The sequence below is a fragment of the Echeneis naucrates genome, chromosome 24 (assembly GCF_900963305.1).
Source record: "Echeneis naucrates chromosome 24, fEcheNa1.1, whole genome shotgun sequence".
Classification (NCBI taxonomy): domain Eukaryota; kingdom Metazoa; phylum Chordata; class Actinopteri; order Carangiformes; family Echeneidae; genus Echeneis; species Echeneis naucrates.
Genome location: NC_042534.1, coordinates 240,606 through 264,210, shown reverse-complemented (window position 1 = coordinate 264,210; position 23,605 = coordinate 240,606). Strand labels below are relative to the sequence as shown.

At 48.6% G+C, this 23,605-nt stretch overlaps 1 protein-coding gene across 1 annotated transcript; it reads left to right on the top strand.

The window, feature by feature from the left end:
- Window positions 1-8,738: 8,738 nt before the first annotated feature.
- LOC115038183 (kinesin-like protein KIF26A) lies at window positions 8,739-22,294 on the top strand. The gene is made up of 17 exons (XM_029497059.1): window positions 8,739-8,798; window positions 9,135-9,398; window positions 10,931-11,365; window positions 11,608-11,702; window positions 13,556-13,733; window positions 13,935-14,120; window positions 14,233-14,326; window positions 14,418-14,686; window positions 14,913-15,090; window positions 15,271-15,427; window positions 15,643-15,805; window positions 16,783-17,234; window positions 17,283-17,938; window positions 18,176-19,876; window positions 20,941-21,083; window positions 21,492-21,642; window positions 22,110-22,294. The coding sequence occupies exons 1-17, from the start codon at window positions 8,739-8,741 to the stop codon at window positions 22,292-22,294; spliced, it is 5,367 nt and encodes a 1,788-aa protein (XP_029352919.1).
- Window positions 22,295-23,605: the final 1,311 nt, after the last annotated feature.

The following is a 23,605-nucleotide window of genomic DNA, read 5'->3' as shown; positions in this document are numbered from 1 at the left end:
GAGACCAAGCTGTCAGAGTCCCCCACCCCCCCGTGGGACTCTCCATTATCATACAGAGGGGGGAGGTGCTAGATTTAGGCCACAGAAGCTGTCTTCTTCCTCAAGAGCAGGATCAGTTGAGAGATCCAGGAGGCTCTGGTAGTCCAGCTGAGGGTTAGGGTTGGTTGCACTGAGTCTGAGATCAGAGTCACAGTCTTCAGTCAGGAAGAGAAACCGGTCTTCATTCTGGTCCCAAAGTCCCTCAGGACCTCTGAAGTGGACAAAGGTGGATATGACCTGCTCTGGACTCTCTCTTGATTGGGTGGTATCAGTCACACTGTAGCCCCGCCCCTTAACCCCTCCCCTCCTTCCTGCTCCGTTTCCCTCTAAATGGAGCTTCATTTAAAAAAGGAACATCATGTTGTATTTCAGACTGAGACCAAAAACTCATCAGGGAGGAGGAGGGGCATTTTCCCATTGACTTCAACACAGTCTGACTTCTTTAAGGCCAGAGGAGTCGCCCCCTGATGATCAGCAGATAGAATGCAGCTGAAGGACATGTCTCCATCTTTTCTCCAGCTGCAGGTTCAGCCTGCAGCGACCGGAGAGCTGAAAACACTCCAGCTTAAAAAACCACGAGTCAATGCAGAAAACACACAAACACACAGAACTGCTGCTCTCTGAACCGGTCCATCACTTTTTAAAGTCCCCTGAAAACATTTCCTGTGTCATCTGTGATACAGTATTGTTTGTTTTGACAAATCAAAGATGTTTTCATTATATTTTTTCACAATTTTCAAACTCAGATTAATCAAACAAAGCATTCGTTCTGTTTATGATTGTTATCACTTCGATTTTTGCTGAGAAGCTAAAATGAACCGGACAAATGTTTCTCGCAGCTTTCATGGCTTCTTACTCGTATCCAAGGGTCCTTTGTTTCTGACACACTCTGCTACTAAAGCTGTTCTGATTCTGCTTTCAGAGGGGAGAGGAAGATAAAAAGATGAGGGAGAGAATAAAAGAGTAGGAGAAGAAAAGGAGGAGGAGAAAGAAAACAAGGAACCACAAGGAGCCTTTTCTTCCTCAGCAACTTTCTGCGACTGAACAAACACAGCAAGTCTTTCTGCTTCAGGCAACTTCACCTCTGAGGGCGGTGGCTGGCTCGCTAATAAGCCCCAACACAAAACCCCCAGCAGGCCGAGGGGGGGAGGGGCAGATGTCAGATTTGCCCCAGCAGATGGGGGCTGATGAATCCTGAAAAGAAGGAATTGAAACCCGGAGAAGTTGCCAAGCGGCCGGCTGTAATTATCACCGCGCCTTTGGGTTCATTGTCAATTAGAGTGGCGGTTGAGGCGAGCGACAGCTGTGGCAGATGGCAGGGGTCCAGAAAAGGGGGGGGGGGGGGGGGGGTCTCTGAAGGTTTCCTTTCTGTCTGGAGCATGGTGTGATTTCTCAGACTCTCCACTGATTTTCTATTGAAGGGGTCAAAGGTCAACCTGTTTTTTCTACTTTCTAAACTTTCTGTTTTCAGGAACACACTCAATGAAAACTGTTATCTTTTAGCTGCAGTTGGATCTGACCGGGGGGTTGATGATGATGATGATGATGTGTTTTCCTGGTGGAGACCAAACACTGAGGATGAACTGATGAACGAGCAGAAAAGGTTGAAAATAAACCTCGATCTATCTCTCTGGAAGCTGAGCTCCACTTCCTGTCACACCATCAAGTGTGTGTCTGTGTGTGTCTCTGAATAGAAGCTCCTCGTGGCAAATAAATGCTTCTCTCTGCCTCACAGTCCTGTTCATTGTGCTGATGCCCCCCCCACCTTCTTTTCTTCTTCTGCTCTTCCACCTGCTCGGTCTGTTCTGGTTCCTTGCCCCTTCTCCTCATCATGCAGAGAACAGAAAGCTCATATTACTCCACAACCAGTTTGCAAATTAAATCAGATGTTAAAAATCATAAACATCATAGATTCATGTTTTGAAAAATCTCATTTATTTTTACAGCTGATCTGAAGTTTCTATCTTTATCTGATCAGGAGTTCTACTCAGTAATGATGAAAAATCAGCTCTAAATATCTGACTGTCTTTATTCTGTAAATATTCTTTAAAACTCTTCTTCTGCTGATCTAGTTCAGCTGGATTTGGTGCCGTCAGGAAACACAAGATGTGAGTATTTCTGAAGGAATCTGTCAAAATAAAAGAATGTTTTGTCAGTGAAATTAAATCCTGGTGTTGGTCTGCCTGGTGGCAGCAGTAGGGTCATGTTGAGAGGCCCCTGGAGGTCTCGGGCTCTCTGGGAGCGGGGGGGGGGGTCAATAAGACTAGGACCAGGACCAGGACCAGGACTTGGAAACAACCAGTCTGTGGCCACTTCACCGTCTGAACACTAAACCTCATGTTAGGTCTGTCAGTCTGACTGCATGATTCAATGAACTGTCTGATAAGTTAATTCAACAAACAGGAGAATTGACTCTCTGAAACTGAAGAACATTTTGCAGAGTAGATTTGTCTATTTGTGTATTTCTAAAATGGTGCAGTGACGTCTTTTCACATTGTGTCATTGGTCTTTAGACTCGAGGGTTAAACTCACTGAGTTTTCTGTGGCGAAGCCTTGAACACGCCGCCGCTCCTCGAGGATTCCTGGGTAATGCGGTTTTAAAGGTGTGACGAGACTCTGACTCATCACAGCTGTTTCTGTTGAAACTCGTCCAGCTCTGTCACAGCTGCCTCATAGAGCTGCTGATGTCACCTGTGACTCACTGATGACCTCACACACAAGGTAAATAATATTTCTAGAGGCTGCCTCATTGTGTTTAGAGTCAGGTGATGGAGTTGAAGTTGCAGACAGGTCACACCTGTGGTGACACCAGCACTCTCATCTTTCCGGTGAAGGGAGGGGCTTAGCGGAGGAGAAAGGTCAACAGCATGCCTGTGCTGTTAGAAGATCAAATGACAACAAGTCTGGAGGAAATCTATGAACTGGTCCTTTAAGAAGACCCTAACAGAGCTGGGACTATGATCTGTGGTGGACCCAGGAGGACTGCCTGCTGCTCGTTCATTAGCCTGATCAGACTGAACCAGGACCAGGGGGATGCTGGGAAATCTGGACTGGCTGCAGCTGTTGGTCCCGTGCGTCCTCCCTCAGACCTAATCAGGACCGACCAGTTCTGAGCCAGGCTCAGTCCTGTTCTCACTGATTCTCATCTTCAGCCATCTTAGCTTTGAAAGCAAAAGAAACCAGATTTGGAGGATCAGGTGGATCTGAACTGCAGGACTACCTGAACCTGAAGAGTCTGGGAAAGCAGGAAAGACTAGCTGGAGGAAGTGGGCTGTGGTCCCCCCTGGGAGAGCTGCAGTGGTGATCTATAGCTGCTGTGAACCGCCCCCCCCCAGGTGAAACATGTTCTTTTGAAGAGTGTGAGGCTTTTTCTTTTTTCGCACAGTGAGATTGAGGAGATGATTCTTTACCTTGACATGTTGTGACTAATTCTTCAGTCTTCTTCAGAAGCGTCATGATGTGTCTTTATCAGCTGGTGTTTCCTTGAAGGCGTGACCAGCCTGGCAATCTGACAATCCAGCCACACCCCCTGTAGCCTGCCAATCCCAGGTGGGGGACAGCATGGATGCCCCCTCATCCTGGTTGATGGTGTCCCTGGCCCGCCTCCTGATTTCTATGGCCTCCTTGATCAGTTTGAGTTTGTGACTTTCTGCGCCGATGACCTTTGTGTTCTCCATGATGTGGTTGTTTGTCCTGCAGTGGTCTGATATGGCTGATTTTAGGTTTTCCTGTTCCGCTTTTTTCTTTTTTCAATCTTGTGAGTCGTCCTGCTCTTTGGGGTTGGGGTTAGGCCCTTTTGAAGATGAACAGCCTGTCGACTGACAGAAGAACAGGTCTTCCTGTCAGAGCTGCAGGATGAAGAACCTGGAGGTCAGTGAGTCCGGATCCACCAGAGCCTCTGATGATCCTCCTCAAACACATCCTGGTACAGCAGCTGGTTGTACCAGGATGTGTACAAAGCTGGTACAAAGATCATGATCCATCAATGCTGGAATGGTTTTCTCTTCAGGACTGAATCCGGCCCTGAAGTTTTGATGTTGTCCGTTTGTCCTTGATGACATCATCAGTGAGCCTCTCTGCAGCTCTTTGGTCATTTCCTGTCGGCTGAGAACTCTTTTTCTGTCTCTGGGCTAAAACTGAATGTTTATAGTCAACAAAGATGAAACTGCAGAGCTGCTTCAGCATCAGTTTGACCAACGTGCACAGAAATCTGTAAAACCAGTCTGCTGTGTAATTTCACAATCCCCATTGTTTGGTCAGTGATGGTCCACAGACTGACTCTCCTCCGTTGGCATCTCCTGAAAAACTCGGCATCACTACAGCTTTTTCTTCAAATGCGCCGCAGCCACAGGGTGCCGGCCTCCTCAATGCATTTTTAATTAGACGTTAACGGATCCCTGCTGGGCCGCCGCAGTTCACTGAAGTTCAGCAGCAGGTCGCCGTTTGATGTCTCCTTGCTGCTGCCAGAACTTCCTGCCATTCCCCCCAACTGATGGAGAATCAGCCAGATCCTCCACTCCTCGTTTCTTTTGTCAGCTGTTTCCAGGCCGTTAACGCTTCTTGAGACCTGAGTCATTATAAAAGTTCCTGCAAGGTATGAAAGACAAAACACAATAGAAAGTAATGAATCAGAAGTTCTGAGAAACTGAGTAGACACAAAGAAAACGAGGAAAGTGTTTGGACATGAAACACCTCAGATTCACTTCAGCTGTGGTTCATTATGAAATCTGAATTATTTGTTCAGTCTGGAGTCCAGTTCTCATCACAGTGAGACATAGGTTGAACACGAGGCTGTCTTTGCTGTGTGGACGGTAATGAGCTCCTTCAGGCCCACATGAATAATTCATCCTTCATTCTATTTTAGAGTCAAATGACTTCTGTCCTCTGGAAGGAGCCGATGATGAACTGGTCAGAAATGAAATCAGATTCATTCATCCGCTCATCTTCTACCTCTGATCCGTTTCCGGGTCACGGGGGGTTCTGTAGCCAATCCTAGCTCACTCTGGACGAGGGGCAGGGTCACCCTGGACAGACCAACAACCAGTCAGATCTACGGACAGTTTAGAGTCACCAATGAACCCAAACAGGATGTCTTTGGAGGCCCCAGGCCAAGAACCCATCCAGGACCTCCTTGTTGTGGGGAACAGAGATAAACACTGTGCTGCCATGCTGCCCTGGAGCTGTCAGATGTCAGATTATAAAGCAAACATGTTGACATTTTTAAAAAATTTCATGTTTCTGAAGTTTGTATATGTTTAAATATACACCCGACTTTAGAATTTACAGATGTCTGGGACCTTCAGTGAACCAAAGAAGACAGATGTGACCATTTTAATCTGAACAGACTGATGGAGGACATCACGGTGATCAGCTGGTTGATGAAGCTGCAGGCTTCAGTTTCTATGTCTGAACCACCTTCATCGTTCCACAGAACTCTGATCGTGTTTCTGTTTGTCTGCTGTGTGCAGCTCACAGCAGCGTGAGGTCAGAAGTCAGTGAGATGGGGTGGCAGTCTAGGAAGGACTGACAGCAGTTTACTGTCTGTCAGGAGGATTTCAAAATAAAAGCAGGTTGCCTGACAGTTGCTGTGAGGCGAGAAGAGGCCGGTTTTACAACAACAGCAAATATCTATATTAATCAAAGTACAGTGGAAGAACAGATGAAGAAGAGCTGACGCTGTGACTCTGTCTTGCTTTCTGCAGATCAGAATGCAGTGCAGGCACCACCACGAAGACGCAGATTGATGATTATTGATTGTGTCTCCTCATGCATGAGGTAATTTGGGCTGTTCCTTGTTTACATGCAGTCCAAGAGGATCCAGGAGGCTCAGACTGAGTCTGCTCTGTCTGCTCTGTCATATGATCTCCCCTGAACCTGATGAAGTGATGACGGCAGGAAAGGATCAGCTCAGTTTGTACTCCCTGGTCACTTCCTGTTTGTTTGACTCCTTTAGATACTGGAGATCCACACAGACCAACTAGTCACATGGATTTCTTCCCGCTGTGTCTTCTCTGATCATTCTGCAATGAAACAAAAATAATAAACTCAGATGAAACACGTCTTCCACTTCCCGCCAACTCAGCGTTTCTCAGGATAATCAGATTGGCTGTGTGTTAAAGTGCCGCAGTTAGTCCAAGGTGAGGAGGATCAATAAGCTCAGTCAGACTAATGAGGACTCATCTCTGACCTTTAGCTGCTACTGGGGGGTGAAAATGAAGTGTCCTGGTGAGACCTGTCACCCACCGAGTGCTAAAACAAGCTGGATGTCTTTGGACTGGACTATTTCAGAGCGTTGCAGCTGCAGGAAGTCAGACGTTACGAACCTGTTAGATGATTTCAGGAGGAGGTGGAACATCAGGAGTCCTGGTTTTAAGGTTCAGTTTCTGAATCCAGACTGAGACTTTGATGGATCAGTCTGAAGTCTCTGACTGTTTCTGTAAAGGAGGATTGTGGGTAATAAGAAGTCTCTGCCACCCCCATCACCTCCACCATTATTCCCCGTCCTGGTCCCACAGAGGGAGGCTGGCCATCTGGATGGAGGAGGGAGGTCAGCCTTCTCCTTCTGGTTTGATTTGCTCTGCATTATGCTGAAGAGGCCCGGTTTCTCCTTGGGGGGTTCACACCAACACACTTTTACCAAATTTCCCCTGTGAGGGTCGTTGGAAATGTGATTCAGCAGTCTCAGGGGAAATAAGCTGCTTAGGTGCTGCTGTTTGCCCATCAGCCAAACTAATATCCTCAGACTGTTAGATGGAGGGGGGCTGAGGCTTATGAAGCCATTGTCATGCAGCGGTCAGTGTCAAAGGCCTCTGAGGACAACACACAGGACGGTCCAGACTGAGGAGGACCAATCTGACCTTCCACAGCTTCCTACTATATTCACTGAATGAAGGCTTCGGCCTTTTAATTATCTATTGAACTATTCAGGACAAGAACAGTCGAAGAGATGAGCTGGAACCTAAAGCAGTAGAAGAAGAGTATGGAGCACCTGACAGGTTCATTTTCAGTCCAAACCACCAAAGTTCATCAGTGATTGATGTGATTAGCTGATTGATTGACAGGTACCTTCCTCCTGAAGAGAAGAACTGATGCGTTGTAACATTTGACCCCAGTCTCTGGTGAAGCCGTCACATTGTGTCTCTGCTGCCTCCTGCTGACTTGTCTTGTAAAGTTGTGTTTTTGTTGTGATATTCCAATTTTATCATCGAGCTTCGATTGTTTTCAGTAATCAAGAATTTTTGCTTCAAGATGGAAGAAGAGAGGAAAGCGTGAACCGACAACAAAGTCTTAACTTTAGTCAACGTTAATGCTGAAGAAGATAAAAAAAGGACCGGACATGATTAACATTACTAAAGTAAAGGTGACCTGAAGTGGAACTGCTGGACCTTCATGGACAAGCAGCTGGGATCAGGACAGAATCAGCTGCAGCTCAATGACTGATTCTGTCCTGATCCCAGCTGCTTGTCCATGAAGAGTGACGGGTCAATGAATCATTAACTGACTTTAAAGATGGAGGGCAACAACATAAACCTGAACTTTCTTGTCTGAGTCTCCTGAGACCATGAAGTGGGTCTTGGTCCGGGTCTTCGGTCTGTTGTGGGACTCTAACCAGTTTGACCATGACAGTTTTCAGAGCTGAAGGAGAGGAGGTAGGAAGCACACCAGATCTTACCATGGCTGCCACAAACAGACTTCAGCTCGTTTCTGTTTGGAAACTTCCAAAAAGAAAAGACATTTCAGAGTGTCTTCTTCTTCTTCTTCTTCTTCTTCAGTGTTGGCAGGTCTGTGCTGCCCCCTACTGGACAACACTGAGCTGTAACACACCTCCTCTGAATCAGATCCAACAGTCCCTGAGATCAGGACAGATGAACTGTCTCCTGCTCCCTGGTCTTCATCTTATTGTCCTCAGAAGAAGATCTGGAGGGGATTGACCTGAAGAAATATTTTGCTCCAGAGGGGGCTGCCAGTGATCGGTGCTTCAAATAAAGCTCAGTATATTCGCGTGGATCATCTTCATCCAGTCTTTTGTTTTTCTGGTTCTTTCAGCCTGGGTGGCTGTGGAGCTCAGAGAACTGGACCTTTAGGATTCAGGAGTGAAGCTGCTCTCTGCTGGACTGGGGAGTCCACACTGTAGACTGGAAGCTCTCTCGTCAAGATTCATTTCTTTCAGAGTCAAGTTAATATTGAGAATTGTAAATCCATTTCATGACCCTGCATTAATTGAGGTCTCATGTTTCACTGAACAATTTGCTGACTCATCTGATTGTCAGAGCAGAGTGTTGGTTCAGACAAACTTGATATTTTTATATAAAACACAAGATCACAGGTGTGTGTGTGTGTGTGTTGTCTTCAGAGGTCACTCTCCAGGACCGGAATCGTGACCCCTTGTCAAGTAATGGATCAGGATCTAGTTGTTTCACGGTCCTGCTGCCATTAAAGGTTGCACACCAACACCCACAGTGATGTCGGCTGGTCGGCCAACTCTTATATAACTCGGTCAGAGCAGTGAATCTCTCAGTCACTTCACTTTCCTATCTTGCAGTCGAAAAGTTCACGCTTCAGTGACATCATTCTCCTCCCACCGCCCTGACACACTCTCAGCTTCTCTTCTGAAGACAGAGGGATCATCAGGCTGAGGCTGAAGAAGCATTTCATCAAGAGACTTTATCAGTCTATCTTAAAGTCCATTAAAGACGGACATGTCCTCCCAGGACTGGACCCGGGCTCGAGGACTCAGACCGGACTACAGGAGATACACAGTGAGTATTGGATGGCTCATCGTCCTATTAAAAGGACCTCAGCTTCAACTTCTTCATTAGAAAAGGACTTCTCACTGCTGTTTGAGTGAACTCGCTCTGCTCTTATTTTGAAGGCACAGTCAAGTGACCTCAGGTAGTGTGATGCAGGTGAAGCTGAGAGTTAATGAAGGTGTATCCATTTTCATTAACACAGAGGAGCAGGAGACATCAGCTGAGCGCTGGTCTGGCTCAAACCCCTGGCAGTCCAGGCCTTTAGCTGTAGGCTGACAGAGAAGAAGGTTTTAGGTCTGGTCCTGGTTCTGGACAGACCTGGTCTCTGTTCTGTGTTTGCTGCAGGTGGTGGAGGGGGACTCTCCTCTTCCTCTGGGCTCCACCTGCCGCAGGAAGCGTCTTCGCTCTGCAGGGGAGGAGGACGTGGAGGAGGGGAGGAGAAGCTGTGGGTCCAGGCCAAACCCCGAAGGCTCCAGTGAATTGAGCTGCTACGGCGAGCCGGAGGAGGACCCGGATGGGGACACCCAGAGGCTGTGTCAGCGCTGCCATATCATGGCGTCTCAGCTGAAGAGACAAGCTGCCGCTTTGGCCGACACTGCGGCCCTGAAGGTCAGCTGATACTCTTCTTAAACTGATTGGACAGGAGGAGTGGAGGGGCGGGGCTTATCGGGTCAGATTGGTCAACTTAACAATAGAACCATGTCAGGAAATGAGTCAGTTCTAAACTAGTCTACTCCGGTCCTGCATCTCGTCCAGTCGGGATCAGGTCTGCCCTCATCTGATGATGTCACCTGCGTGTTACCCATCATAATCTCTGGACTCTGGCGCTGATTCTGTTCCAGTTCATGGCCTCACTGAACCCTGAAGCTGCTCAGAGACCTGAACTCATGCACTTCAGAACATCTTGAGGAGCTGTAGCAGAACCTGTTGAGGACTGTGAGGAAAACCCGATCCAGCTTTTCTCTCCACCTACAGAGAGATCTGGACTGACCAGATTCTGTATTCAGAGCCGTAGTTCTCATTGTAATAATGAGGCTGACTCCAGCCGCCCGCACACACACACACACACACACACTCGTTTAAACCCCCCAGGCTGAGGGACAAACTAGACTCCTGTGATGCTCGTTAGCGTAGCAAGGACTGACTCTGCGCGCCGGACCAGGCCAACTTATCCTGTCCTGAGTATCTGAAGATGATGTTAGGCGACAGGAGGGCTGAGGATGAGCGGAGGAGATGACTGCAGGAATGGGGTGGGTGGGCTGGATCAGGATCTGGGTCTGAGAATCCAGCTGATCTAGTGAGATTGATGAATGATTACTCCTCAATATTTCACCCCTGATCAACCTCAGTGTCAATCAGCGACACTCATTAACCGCCCCCACCATTTCACAATTGGTACAGTCCACTAGGTTGACCTTAGCTTAGTTTAGCTTCCAGACAGTTGACAGGGAACCTGAAACCACCTCACTGGAGATACAGGAACAACTTGATGGGGGTTTTGCGCCAGACCAGTATCTTCCATGGTCCTGTGTCTGCTGAGACCAAATCAGACCTGACCCCTAATCAGGTCAGTGCTCAAGCAGGTTCAGGATAAGGAACAGACCTGCAGGGCTCTCCAGGTAACTTCCCGTTGTCAGATGTCTCCATGGTAATTTTCTCTGGAGGTGGGGGGGTGTTTTCTTTTCTGTGATGTCATCGCTTCACTCAGCGTGTGACATCACTCCACTCTAAAGGTCACATGGTCATAACCAGTGACTCGTGATGATGAGGGGGGTTAGGTCCTGACAGACTGGACTATAAATCTGCCCCTGCCGGCGGGTTTTCCTTCCTGGGAGTTTCAGAGTGAAGGCTTTGACAGAATGAACAGCTGATAGTTCACAGAGGTCTAGATCTGGAGATCTCTTGGTTGTTGACCTGCCCCTCTGGACAGTCCACCTGTCCAGCAGTGACGCCAGATCAGGTTGATGGCGATAATGAAGACCTTGTTATGTTCTGGTCCTGGTCCAGTCTCCAGATGCAGATCAGGATCTGATTTGCACCAAACTGGATCTGGACTTCAGTGTGTCTGTGTTGTTCTTGTTGTGTTGATTTAATCCAATGATGCCTCAGTAACCCCCACTCCCCCTTTGCCTCCCCCGCAGGACCCGGCCTATGCCTCCTTCCTCTTTAACAAGCTCCAGTGGCCTCGACGCAGCCGCCATTCGTCGGCAGATGCCTGCTGTGATGTTTGTGGCGCCTCTTTCCAGCGGCTGAGACGGCTCGCTCTGCGTCGTGCTCTGTGCATCAGCAGAGAGATGCCGCCTCACCCCGCCACCCCCAGTGCCCCCCCATCCCCTACTACTGTCCACCCCCAGACCTCAGAGGGGAGCTGGGCTGCCGTTGACCTGCCGCCAAAGAGATGGTCATATGACAGGCAGCAGAACTCTGCATCAACTCTGTGCGGATGGGGCAGAGTTCAGAGTACCTACCTTGGTGGGGGCGGGGCCAAAGGACTGGCCACAGTTACACCCCTACCTCAGAACGCACATCACTACCTGGAGGGAGTGTGGAGGGTTTCCAGCCCCCAACAGTCTACAGTAAGTAGAAGGGAATTATGGGATTGCTGGAGTAAGGCTAACAGTTTATCCTAAGCTAGGCTAAACACAGGCTAGATTCATGTAGGCTGACATCCCCACAGTGATGTCACTGACTCCACTGGTGATGTCAGCAGTTCCAGACCAAATCTTGATCAGACTGGAGAGTCTGATCTCTGGGGGTTGGCCTTTCTGAGTGATCACAGCAGCTGAGTTAGTGTGTTCTTCCTGTTTGTCTCCATCAGAGTTCGACTCAAGTCATCGCCGTCAAACCGGCCGCTCACAGCGTTGCCACCCAAACCAGTCAACCAACGTCTGCCGCCACCACCTTCTTCATCAGGTCAGTGAATGCAGCATACCCATCCCTGAAGCAGTGATGATGGTGGTGATGGATCTGAGACTCAGGATCAGTTGTAGTGTTAGTGTTCAACACACACACTCAGCATGTGTGAGTGTTGGAGGGGGGGGGGGGTGTCTCCTCATGAGCTATTCATGCAGCCTGTTAACAGACAGAGAGAGAGGGGATGGGCAATCAAAAGTGGCTTTGCCTCGGCTGTGCCTCGATAAGATGAGGGGGTGGGGCTAAGGAGAGAGCGAGCGAGAGAGAGAGAGAGCGAGTGAGAGGGAGGGAAGGTGAGTGAAGCAGAAGGACGGAGAGAGGAGAGGAGGGAAGAAAGAGGGGTCGGAGCTTTGCTGCTGTTTCCCAGCAACAACCGCGACGAGCAGCAGGAATCTACGTGCTCTTCTTTCATCCTTTCATTTCTATCTCCTCATCTCAGCCCTTCATTCTTCCTCTGCTGCATCCTATGCCCCCCCCCCCCCCCCCCCCCCCCCCCCCTTCCTGGAGTTAGAGAAGGATAGGTGGTCTGATGCTGCAGAAATGGACTGAGGAGCTACAGGAGAGGGAGAACTGAATCGAAAAATAAAAGATGGGAAGAAAGTGAGGAGAAAAGAAAGATGGAAGAGAAGTGACTTGAAAAGGTGGAGAGAGAGAATGACACAGAAAGAGAAGACAAGAAACGTATCAGAGAGGAAGGACAGAGGAGAGATGCTGTCCTCTGAATGAAGACAGGAGGAGCAGAAGCAGGACAGAAGATCCATTTGGTGCATCGCTCTGCTTGAGGATCGGACAGACTGAAGGATGAAAACCAGCCAGACTCACAGTTCCTCTGGCTGAAAACTTTCAGACAGATCCAGATCAGATCTCCTAGATTCTCCGAAGGAGATCAATCAGGATCTGATCCATTTTTCAGATACCTTTTGAGAAAGTCCCAGATCTCCTGTGGAGGCTGGAGACTTTTCAGGATGTGGAATAATGGATAGAATTCTGATGAGAAGACAAGTATTAAAAACTTAACCCCAACCCTACAGAGATGGCGCCGATTCTTCCAAACCTGGATCCGTCCTTGAGGTCCAGGGTTAGCAGAAGGAACTGAGGGTTGACCAGAAGCTAAATCTGGACTGTTTACTAATTTGGACCAGAAACTCAGTACTTTAGTGAGAATCAGACAGGAGGTACTTGTGATGTTTGGGCATGTTCATCTGGGGAATATTTGTGTTCCCGGCGCTCCTGAGGAACGGACAGCTGGTGTGTTCAGGACTCATCCTGTCCAGGAGTCCTGATGGATGAGATGGGACAGGTAGGTTGGTAGGTACCGACTAAGGTGAGGTGGACCAGCAGTGTCCTAACTAACTGAGCCTGTTTGTCTCGGGTCTGGTTGGGACTGTGGGACAGGTCAGGGTCAGGAGGAAATCCTTCAAAGTTTCCTGAGGATGTTGGTGAGGAAGCTTCTGGAACTTCAGTGAAAGGTCACATGATGCAGTCAATGACCACGAAGGAAGAAATTTGGACTCAACCAAATGTGGATGTATTCTCAAACAAAGTGTCAAGCCCTGAATCCACATCAGGATGGAGCAGGTCTCCTTCCTGTCGACTCCTGAGTCGTGTTCTTGGAGTAAATCTGCTTCTCTTTGATGGCAAATGAGGACATGTGAGACAGTTTGGACCTGGTTCCACCAAACTTGAACAGATAATGGACTGGAAGGAGCTGTAAGTATTAATGTCTCTGGACCATGCTGGTCCCTGTCCCGGTCCAGGATGTGTGGTTCTATAGTCTCTCCCTGATCCATGAGGTCCAGTTCTGTAGTCTGTAGATGTGATTTGATTATATTTGTGTATCTGTTTGTGTCCAGGGCAGCTCAGAAGCTCAGTCTGTCCCGCAGCAGGAAGTCCAAGTCTGGCTCCGCCCCCTCGGGGCCCCTGCTGTACACCGGTGGCTTCAGCGGGGCCCTTCAACTTTCGCCGCCTGCCGTCCCACCATGTCTCCTCCGCGCTGGGACAAAGGTCAAGGAGATGCCAGGGATGGGGAAGGTAAGGTGTCACAATGTTACCCAGAATGCCTTTCAGCTGCTTAGTGTCTTGACCTGCTGGAATCCAGTTTGAAAGGTCAGCATCTGCTCCGCATCTGACTAGCCTCTCATTAGATGAATGTGTTGATCAGGTCAAAGGTAATTTTTAATAAAGAGGGATCCTCTCTCTCCTCTCTGATGTGGACATCCTGTGTGTCTGCAGGTCCGGGTGATGATCCGTATCAGTTCAGTCCACATCAGCGAGTCCTCCGAGTCCACGTCCTTCCTGAAGGTCGACAACAGGAAGAAGCAGCTGAGTCTGAGCGAACTGCCGGTCGCCGGGCCGAGACACCGCTCTCCACCCAAGACCTTTGCCTTCGACGCCATCTTCCCCCATGACTGTTCTCAGGTCAGCTGTTGTGTGTCTGTGTGTTGTGTTTTTTATTGTAATGTTGTTTAGTTTTTCCTTTCTTCCTGTTGCTGTCAGTAAACTCTAACCTGATTGGTTGTTTGGTTGATAGGCTGAAGTTTGTTCAGGGACAGTGACCGACGTCATCCAATCAGTGGTCAACGGAGCTGACGGCTCCATCTTCTGCTACGGACCCACTAACCTGGGTGACACAGAACATTCACACAACACAACAAACACACACAAACACATATTTTAACAAGCCACCTGATGGTGTTGTTGGCCCCGCTCCCCCAGGTAAGACCTACACCATGATTGGTCGGGACTGCTCCACCCAGAGTCTGGGCGTGGCTCCGACAGCCATCTCCTGGCTCTTTAAAGTGTTGGCTGCGAGGCAGGAGAAGGCGGGCACTCATGCGGCGGTCTGGGTGTCGGCGGTGGAGATTTCAGGCCATGAGGAGACACTCACTGACTTGCTGGCACCGCTCGCCTCATCCCCCATTGGTCCACAGGAAGCCCTCGGCCCCGCTGTGTCTCTGAAACAGGACCCCCTCTGTGGATCCCAGGTAGCCATTTCCTTTTTCATCATTTTCTTTACAGAGGAAGTGGCAGCTCACAGACAGCCTTTTCATCATAAAAGCCCAGACAGATGTTGTCTTAAGGAAGGATAAAGTCCTTCCTCTGTCCTTGCTCTGACCCTTTCAAATTCCTCAGAACCCCCCACCATTTCACTTTAATTTTCTTCTTCTTTTGTCCTTATTCACAATACCTGTTTGTCTGTCTGTCCTCCAGCTGCAGAACCAAACGGAGCTCAAAGCGACTGATGCTGAGCGAGCAGCCTTCTACTTGGATGCCGCTTTGGCAGCGAGGAGGAGCAGCCGGGTGCTCGGTGACCAGAACGCCCAACGGAATTCACACTTCTTGTTCACCTTGTACCTCTACCAGGAGAGGAAGGACAACAAGGCAGTAGGTCAGTGTGTCTGTTTGTGTGTTTCCCTGCAGAATGTGTAATAAGGTTGGAACTTCAGATAGCAGCAGGGAGGAAGTGAAACTCACAATTTTTAAATGTTGCTGATGTTGAACAGAATGTTCTGCTGCTCAACATCCAATCAGGAGCCAAGGTTTCAATCACATGATGTTTCCCCCCCAGTGTCGGGTCGGAGTCGCCTCCACCTCCTGGACCTGGGCAGCTGCGAGATGGACATCAGCAGGACCAGAGAGGGGGGTGGGGGGCAGTGTCTTTCTCTGTCTGCGCTGGGAAACGTCATCCTCGCCCTCGCCAACGGAGCCAAGCAGGTCCCCTACAGGTGAGGGGGTGAGTGCTGGTTTTCAGTGTGAGGTGCTCAGATTAGAGCTCTGAGTCTCTGATCACAGGACGCTGCAGAGCCGACTTCACTGTATCAGATGAAGGATTGTTTATTTTCCTCCAAGCTTAGCTGTTGCTTGCTGGAGTGACAGCATCCTGTGGGGGGGGGGTGCACGTCTTCCTGGCTAACGAGGAGTTTCTTGATGTATTATTCAGGGACAGCAAGCTCACCATGCTGCTCAGTGAATCTCTGGGCAACATCAACTGTCAAAGCACCATGATCGCCCACATCTCCGACTCCCCGGCTGACTTCATGGAGACGCTGACCACAGTGCAGCTCGCAGCCCGCATCCACCGCATCAGGAAGAAGAAGGCCAAGGTATCTGAGGTCCATCAGCTGCTGCTCCGATCACTGCTCCAAAGAATGAGCAGAACTAAAGATAGAAAAGAAGATAGATAAAGATAGAAACTTCAGATCAGCTCTAGAACAACCCAAACACACGAGAGGTGTGTGAGAAGGAAACATTCAGAGTGAGTTTGTAGTTAGTTCTTGTTTTCTGATTCCAGAGAACAGAGTCTGAGCTGATCAGACAGAATCAGATGAAAGATCAAATGTGTCTCCAAACTGACCTAAATGTGTTAATTATATATAGTCATGGGTTTAAATTCAGTGGAAAAGACACCACAACATTTTAGACTGGAGTCTTCCTGAAGTCTCTGTCTCTTCCAGCTCCTCTCCTCATCCTGCAGGTGGTGACTCATCGCCATCCCATGTTCCTGCTGCCTGCTGCTCCCATATCTTCATGAATTCTGCACTACAGCTCATCTCCATGAACTTCATGCAGCGTCATGTTCCTGCTTACACCTGTTTGAATATCCCCTCTCCTGCTCTCATTCTCACCCTGCACTACACCCACCAATTCTTCTCTCTCTCGCACTCTCAACCCAACAACCCAACCAGTCAAGGCAGATGCCCCCAGCCATATGTAAAGTGCCTTGATGTAACTTTGTTATGATTTGGCGCTATACAAATAAATCTGATTTGATTTGATTTAGTTAAGAGGACAATAATTCAGGTTAATGTAATATCAGGTTGCTGTGATAAACAAATTAGCAACGTTAGAAGATCCATTGGTTATTAATTCAACATTTAATGAAAGGGCTTGAATGTTAACCACAAATGGTTCTTTGAAAGTATCTGGTTACAGTTCAAATTGATCCGCTCAGAGTCTGATCAGACTCATTGACAGGTTGTTTCTGTTTATTCATCCCATATAGAAACAGGAAGTAGTCATTCAAATGTAGCCCACAGTGCGGTGAATTTTCCTCCAGTCTGATCACTGTCTTTATCTGCAGTACGCCTCCAGCTCATCTGGAGGGGAGAGTTCCTGCGAGGAAGGCCTGTCCCACCGACCCCCACAGCTTCGACCATTCCACCCTAGAACCATGGCCCTGGACCCAGACACTCCCCCGCTGCTCTCCAGTGATCCAGACTACTCCTCTAGCAGTGAACACTCATGTGACACCGTCATCTACGTCGGGCCGAGAGGGACAGCCATCTCAGACCAAGAACTGAGTGACAATGAGGGACCGCCCTCTTTTGTTCCCATCATCCCCTCCCTGAATAAAAGGCGGGTCAGAGACACCCCCAGGTCCGATGGGGATCACCTGAAGTGTAACACTTTTGCAGAGCTTCAGCAGAGACTGGACTGTATCGATGGCAGCGAGGGCCCGGCCAGCTTCACTCCAGAGAGCAGAACAGCAGCACTGAGTTCTCAGATTGGGGCCACAGAACCAATTGAGACGACGTCTCCACCCAAACCCCATCAGAGCTCCTCAGAAATAGTCTCAGAAAGTGCACTCACCACATGCACAAGTAAACCTGATCAGGAACAATCCAAAGTATCCTCAACTGCTGGTCTCTTGTCCACCTGGACAAGCGCAGATGGGGAGAAGCTTCAGTCTGTTGTGGTGAAGCCTAATCAGATCTGTTCCCAGGATACACAGCCGGTGGTGCGGGAAAAGGTCCACCTCAAAGAATGTGGACCATCTTCACTGGGGACATCCAGTTCACCATCTTGGCTTGGTGAGGATTATGGTATGAGTTCCACTGCTGGCATCAGCCACCAAGCCCTTGTTGGAGGTCAGCCATTAGGGCCAGTTGTCATGGAAGGGGCTTTTCATACAAACAGATACCCCACAGAGCTCAGCGGTCTTCGTGCAGCTCTGTTTGGAAGATGTTATGACGGAGACTTTCTGAGGACGACAGTTACACTGCAGCAGCCCGTGGAGCTCAATGGGGAGGATGAGCTTGTATTTACAGTCGTAGAGGAGCTTCCTTGTGGTCTTGTTCCGGACAACGGCCGCCCCTCTCACGTCCTTCCCTTCCACAGTGACTACCCTCTCCAGGCTTCTGGCTCCCGCCCTGTGAGCATCATCAGCAGCATTAATGACAAATATGATGCTTACACATCTCAACAAGGAGCTTGGGGGCCTGAGGTTGACAACCATGGTCAGGAAACACTGTTACCAAGGTGTGGCCTTCAGCAGCCATCTGTTCATTCATTGCCCAGCAAAGTGACTAATGAAGCAGCTGAAATTGAAGTATCTTGTTCAACAAACAGGTTTTCCCCAAGAGACAAAACTAAATCAACATCCACGCTGACCTCACCAAGCAGATCACACAAACAGCCATTTTTGCAGAATGGCATCAAGAGCTCCCTATATGATAGTGGGATCTGTTTCTCAGAGCAGGACAGTGACCCTGCCACTCCAAAGAAACCCTGTTTCACCAAGCGTATTCCCTTCCCCAACGCAACAACCAGAGCCTCTCTCAAAGGATCCCTCAAGGTGAAAACCAACTCTCGGAGTCCGTCACTGTCAGCCCAGATTACCCATCACACTTCCTGTTCCAGTCTTCCCAGGAAAACAAAACCTGCCTTTTCTTCAGGTCTGGGCAGCAGCAGACAGGAAGCTGGTGATGATGACTTTTTGCTTCAGAAAAGCAGTCACTTTGACCCTGGAGAGGTTGAGTTTCTCTGTGCAGGTAAACCATCACGAAGTGGCACGAGCTCTTCCTCAAAGAGGCCCGTCGGGAGCAGTAACAGTGTGCCTCGGCCACCAAAGGCACAAGTTACATCTTCGGGTCAGAGGATTGTGGAGGGTTGTGAGAAGTCAAGCAGCAAGCGAGGAGACACTCTCCTCAAGCTGCCACGTCTCACCCGAGGGGCAACAACTCTGGGAACTGGTTCTGTCCCTCAGAGTTCTGAATCCACTTCACTGACTGCTTCTGTGAGGTTTGCTTCTTTGGGAAAAAAGACAAATGAGCAGAAAAGCAGCATGGTGTCCAAGTGTGGAAATGGGAACACCTCTCCTACTGCTCTACCAGTCAGACATTCAGGCCAGGAACAAAAGACAAAGACTGCAGTCTCTCCATGTGCCTTAAAAACAAGCGTCACTGGAAAGTCCTCATTCCCTAAAACATCCATCTCAGAAGAAGAATTCTTCAGGGCAGATTCATTCAGCCAAACGATGTCCAGTTTGAAAATTGAATATGGCTCTGCCAGGACATCTTCGAGCCTGAAGACACGAGATGCTAGAGCAGATTCTTCAGAATACAACAGCAATCAGCCTTCTTTGGAAAGATGTGACAGTCAAACCTTTGTTGGATCAAAGTCTCAGCTGTGTGCTACTTTAGGGGCTAATGGCAGATCAAACAGGTCACTGCCAAGACTCGGGGTTCCAGCCTCTCCCTCCTCATCTGCCTCTTCCTGCCTCGGTTCTCCTGGTATCTTGACCACTACAAGCAAATTGGGGCAGGTCAGAGGCTGCAGCAGCTTGCGAGCAGTAGCCTCTGGTGGATCGAAGGCTCGGACGCTGTCCTCCAGTTCCAAAAGCCCAAGCTCTTCCCCCAAACCTTCTGATAAAGCAGCTGGACGCAACAGCAGCCTGCCTCTCATTGGGAAGTCCCCCACTCGGTCTGGGACAGGAACCAAAACAGGAAGAGGCATCATCTTGGGCACAAAACAGGGTATGAGCAGGGTGGCTAACAGCAGGGTTCGAGAGCTAGCTGCTGGGAGTCCAAGAAAACAGCTCAGTAGGGGCCATGGACTGACAGGAAGTGATAGCAGAACGAGTAGTATCAGTGGTTCACCAGTCAACTTGGCGATACCATCACCTTATAGCAAGATCACTGCACCACGGAGACCACAGTGCTACAGCAGTGGACACGGCAGCGATAACAGCAGCATCCTGAGTGGGGAACTTCCCCCCGCCATGGGCCGCACCGCCCTGTTCTACCACAGTGGGGGTAGCAGCGGCTATGAGAGCACGATCAGAGACAGCGAGACCACCGGCAGCACATCTTCAGCACAAGACTCCATGAGTGACAGCGGAGTGACCTCGTCCAGCAGGAGCAGACTTTGTAAATCTCCCAAGAAGAGAGGAAACGGTGAGTAGATGTTGATGACACATCCATTATCTCACAGGTGTACAGGCGGTGGAGCCAAACCTGTGGCAGGATACATTCTGGAGTCTCCAGTTCAACTGATTAATATGTCTTCGGACTGTAACAGAACTAGACCACAGAACCTTCTTGGTGTGTGATCCTAACCTCCGGAAGTATTCTGTTGGTCTCTGATGAGGAGAATCACAGAAAAGGCACAGTGGTACAGTGGTTGGACCTGGTACAGTATGAGGTTTTGATTTTGGACCTGCCAGCCTCTCTCTCTGAACCAAAATTGGCTACATTAGAGTGACCTCAGTGGGGAGCTAGAGACCTCATCATCAAAACCTGAGTTTGTTGTGCAGCTCTCAGGTGGTTTTCAGGATGTTTTGGGAGATAGAGGTCAAGATTTATTTGTCCACAAACCACAAATCTGCTCAGATGGGCAATCAATAGGTCTTAAGGACAAATTGACAGAGATGATTCAGACACATCAAGCTGTTAACAACTGAACTTTGTGCGATGTCCAGCATCTGGTTTCTTGTTGGAGAAATGAACATATTAAGGTTTTTTTTTTTCAGATCACCGTCTGTCACAGTGTGAGGGGATGAAAGCAGCTCATCTGTAGAGTCCTTTGCAGACTGCAGGTGGTCGCTCACCTCTTTGCATCAATGTATCTCAGAAAGTGTGTGCATCAGCACAGTGTGTGGGCCAATTAGGAAGCGTGTGCTGCCTCAGCAGCTGATATGGAGCTGTGTGATCTTCTCGCCATCAGTCCTGTAGACCAAGGCTCATTTCTGCTTCATGAATGTTTCATGAAATACCAATTATCGCTCTCACACACAGAGTGTCTCAGCCTGCGGTTGAAGCCTGTGACATCATCAACACTGACAGGTTCGGGCTGATTAGATGAACTGAGCAGCTTGTCATCTCCTGGTCCCAATATGTTGTCATGTCCCATGGCCAATCAGATCCAAAGCTGACTGATGACATCATTGAATCCAAAGCTGACCAATGAGAACCAATGTTCTCCAATCAGTAAATTGATTCTACTGTTTTGGCTCCATCAGGTTTCGTGCGGCGGCGTCTGATTCCAGCTCCGCTGCCGGACCCCTCCTCTCTGGGCAGGAAGGTGAAAGAGCCCTTTGAGATAAAGGTGTATGAGATCGACAATGTGGAGCATCTGCAGAGGAGGAGGGAGATGGGGTCGGAGGTGAGGCGTGTCGTATAAATAAAGTTTATTCATGAGGTCAGGGGTCATTACTCAACTCTGATGTCATAGGAAGCTTCCTCTGTTTTCTCTCCACAGCTGTTCCAGGATGTCGAGAAGGTGAGTTTTAAATTTGACCACCGTTGCCCCCCAGTCACAGCCACTTCTTGGCTCAACCCATGTGACAGGAGACCAGGAAGCTCTGTTTTCATGAACAAAAAAGGTCAAGGGGGTTAAATATTTGTCTCTCAAAGGGCCACTCTGCTCTCTGCCTCTTGGTCACCTGCTCGCCCTCAGTTGTCCTTAATCCTGATTGTCCAGCAGATTAAATCCACAGCCACAGATTAGCACCCCGGCTAGTTTTATCCCCACACACATTCTGGATCTGACCGTCTGCTGTCTGGTCTTCAGGGTTTGCTCTACTTCAACGCCCGCCTCAGGATGCTGGAGTTTCGGCAGCAGCAGATCAAAGAGCTGACGGTCAAACACAAGCAGCTGAAACTGGAGCTGGATGAGGCCAAAAGCCGACTGATGCTTCACCCCGACAAATGGAACGGAGAGTGTGAGTACAGATGACCTTTGACCTGCCTCTCTTCCTCGCAACAAGTTTGGATAAAATATAGAAGCACTTTGGTTGCTACATACTGAGCTAATAGCTAACATGCTAGTTCTATCGGGAACATACAGAAGATTCACTGGGTTTTATTTCCTGCGACAGCTGATATTGACTAACAACTCTGAACAACAACCGACCGTCCAATGTCTCTTTGCTCATGATTGAACTCTACTGTTTAACTTCTATGAATGACATTTTACAGAGAAATGAAATGAAATGAAATGATGACCCTAACCCTAATGGTATCAGGAAGTCAGATTAAGTCAACCTGTGACGTTCAAAGGTTGCTATTAAAGGTCCACATGGTCTGAAGGTAGATAAAACATGGACCTACAACCCTCAATGAGGACTTTGGACCATAGAAAATCTAATGTTCTGATCTCTGTCTGTCTTCTCTCTGTCTCCCCCTCCAGTCGATGTGGGGCAGGACCTGGACCCTGAGTCCCAGCACTACCTAGAGGTTCTGGCTCAGGCCACAGCAGAGCTGGAATACTGCGTCAACCTCTGCAAGTCTCGTGTCATGATGGAGACCTGCTTTGACATCACCATGACGACAGCTGGCGCAGCGCAGGGGGGACAGCAGGATGTGGAGGTGTGAAACCCCCTGTGGCTGCTCACGGTCCTGGCGCCTTAACACTGTCCTCCATGGGGGGCGCTAATTCCCTCCCTCATCATGGTGCTGATTTAAAGTCCTAACTGAAAAATTCTGGAGCCAACAGACAGACCTCAGGCTCCGCCTCCAGCCTCTCACCGCAGGAGGTGAAGAAATTGACTGAGATATCAGAGACAATGATGTCATCATGATGTAAGCTCCTGCAGAAATAGTGATATAATGATGACATCACTGTATTGAGTCAAAGACGTACTTCCTGTCACATGATGAGTTTATCCCATCAGATGTTCCTTGATGATCCAATCGATGAGCTTTTCCATAAATCAAACTTCTCAGAACAGAGGACTGAAGAGTCCTGATTAGTTGGTTTGTTTGTTGTGTCCACACTCAGGCTGCTGCATGAGACCTTTAGTTCTTTTCTGGTTAAATGTGATGTGACTTTTTACTTGTTTTGTACTGAAGTTTTTTTAATCATGAAAAACAGACAAGTGAATAAAGGTCACACACTGACATTCCGTTAGAGAGAGTAAGTGTGTTCTCTGCGTTGGAACGTCACAGCACCAGATGATTATTGCTGAAGGGGTTCGGTGAAGCACTTCCTGTTTACAGAGCACCCACGAGGTGTCATGGCAACCCCGTAAAAAAACTTCATGGTCTGATTTGTGAGTCAGTGACTCTGGAGGAAACAACCTGTCAGCTGACTGCTCACCATGGAAACACTTATCATTGGGCTACAGTCCACTGTTGCTTTGGGAACCAGACTGTGACAGAAAGAGAAATAAATGATACAAATCTGAGTCTTAAAAACCGTCTAGCAGTATTTAATGGTTGTCTATTCACAAAAAAAAAACAAAAAACACCAGCTACTCAAAGAGAAAAACCATAGATCCAGAGGGGGTGGCAGCAGAAGCAGGCAGGCCAGGCACACCACACTAAAGAAATGAAAGCAAAAATAAAAATTATGATTTCCTATATATATATATTTATCTATCTATCTATCTTTATCTTATCTATCTATCTATCACACACACACACACACACACACACACACAGGAAGATATGGGAAGAGATGGGAAACAGGTGTGCCTTGTAGGAAAGGAGGAGTTTGGCTAGCCACACCTCCTGCAAAACAGACACAAAGGGAGGGGGAGGACAGAGCACAGGAAAGACAAACACAAACTCCAGACCATGACAAATATGGATACATTTACACAAATTAACCCTAAAATAGTCTTACTTCAAACTCAAATAGTGTACAAGTGTGACACCAATGTAGATACGTTTTGATTAGTTGGC

Bases quoted from the DNA above. Each gene is read 5' to 3' on its own strand.
- LOC115038183 (XM_029497059.1), top strand. From the start codon at position 8,739: ATGTCCTCCCAGGACTGGACCCGGGCTCGAGGACTCAGACCGGACTAC. The intron at 14,687-14,912 runs GTAGCCATTTCC...TCTGTCCTCCAG, and splicing joins ACCCCCTCTGTGGATCCCAG to CTGCAGAACCAAACGGAGCT. The intron at 21,084-21,491 runs GTGAGGCGTGTC...TCTGGTCTTCAG, and splicing joins GGAGGGAGATGGGGTCGGAG to GGTTTGCTCTACTTCAACGC.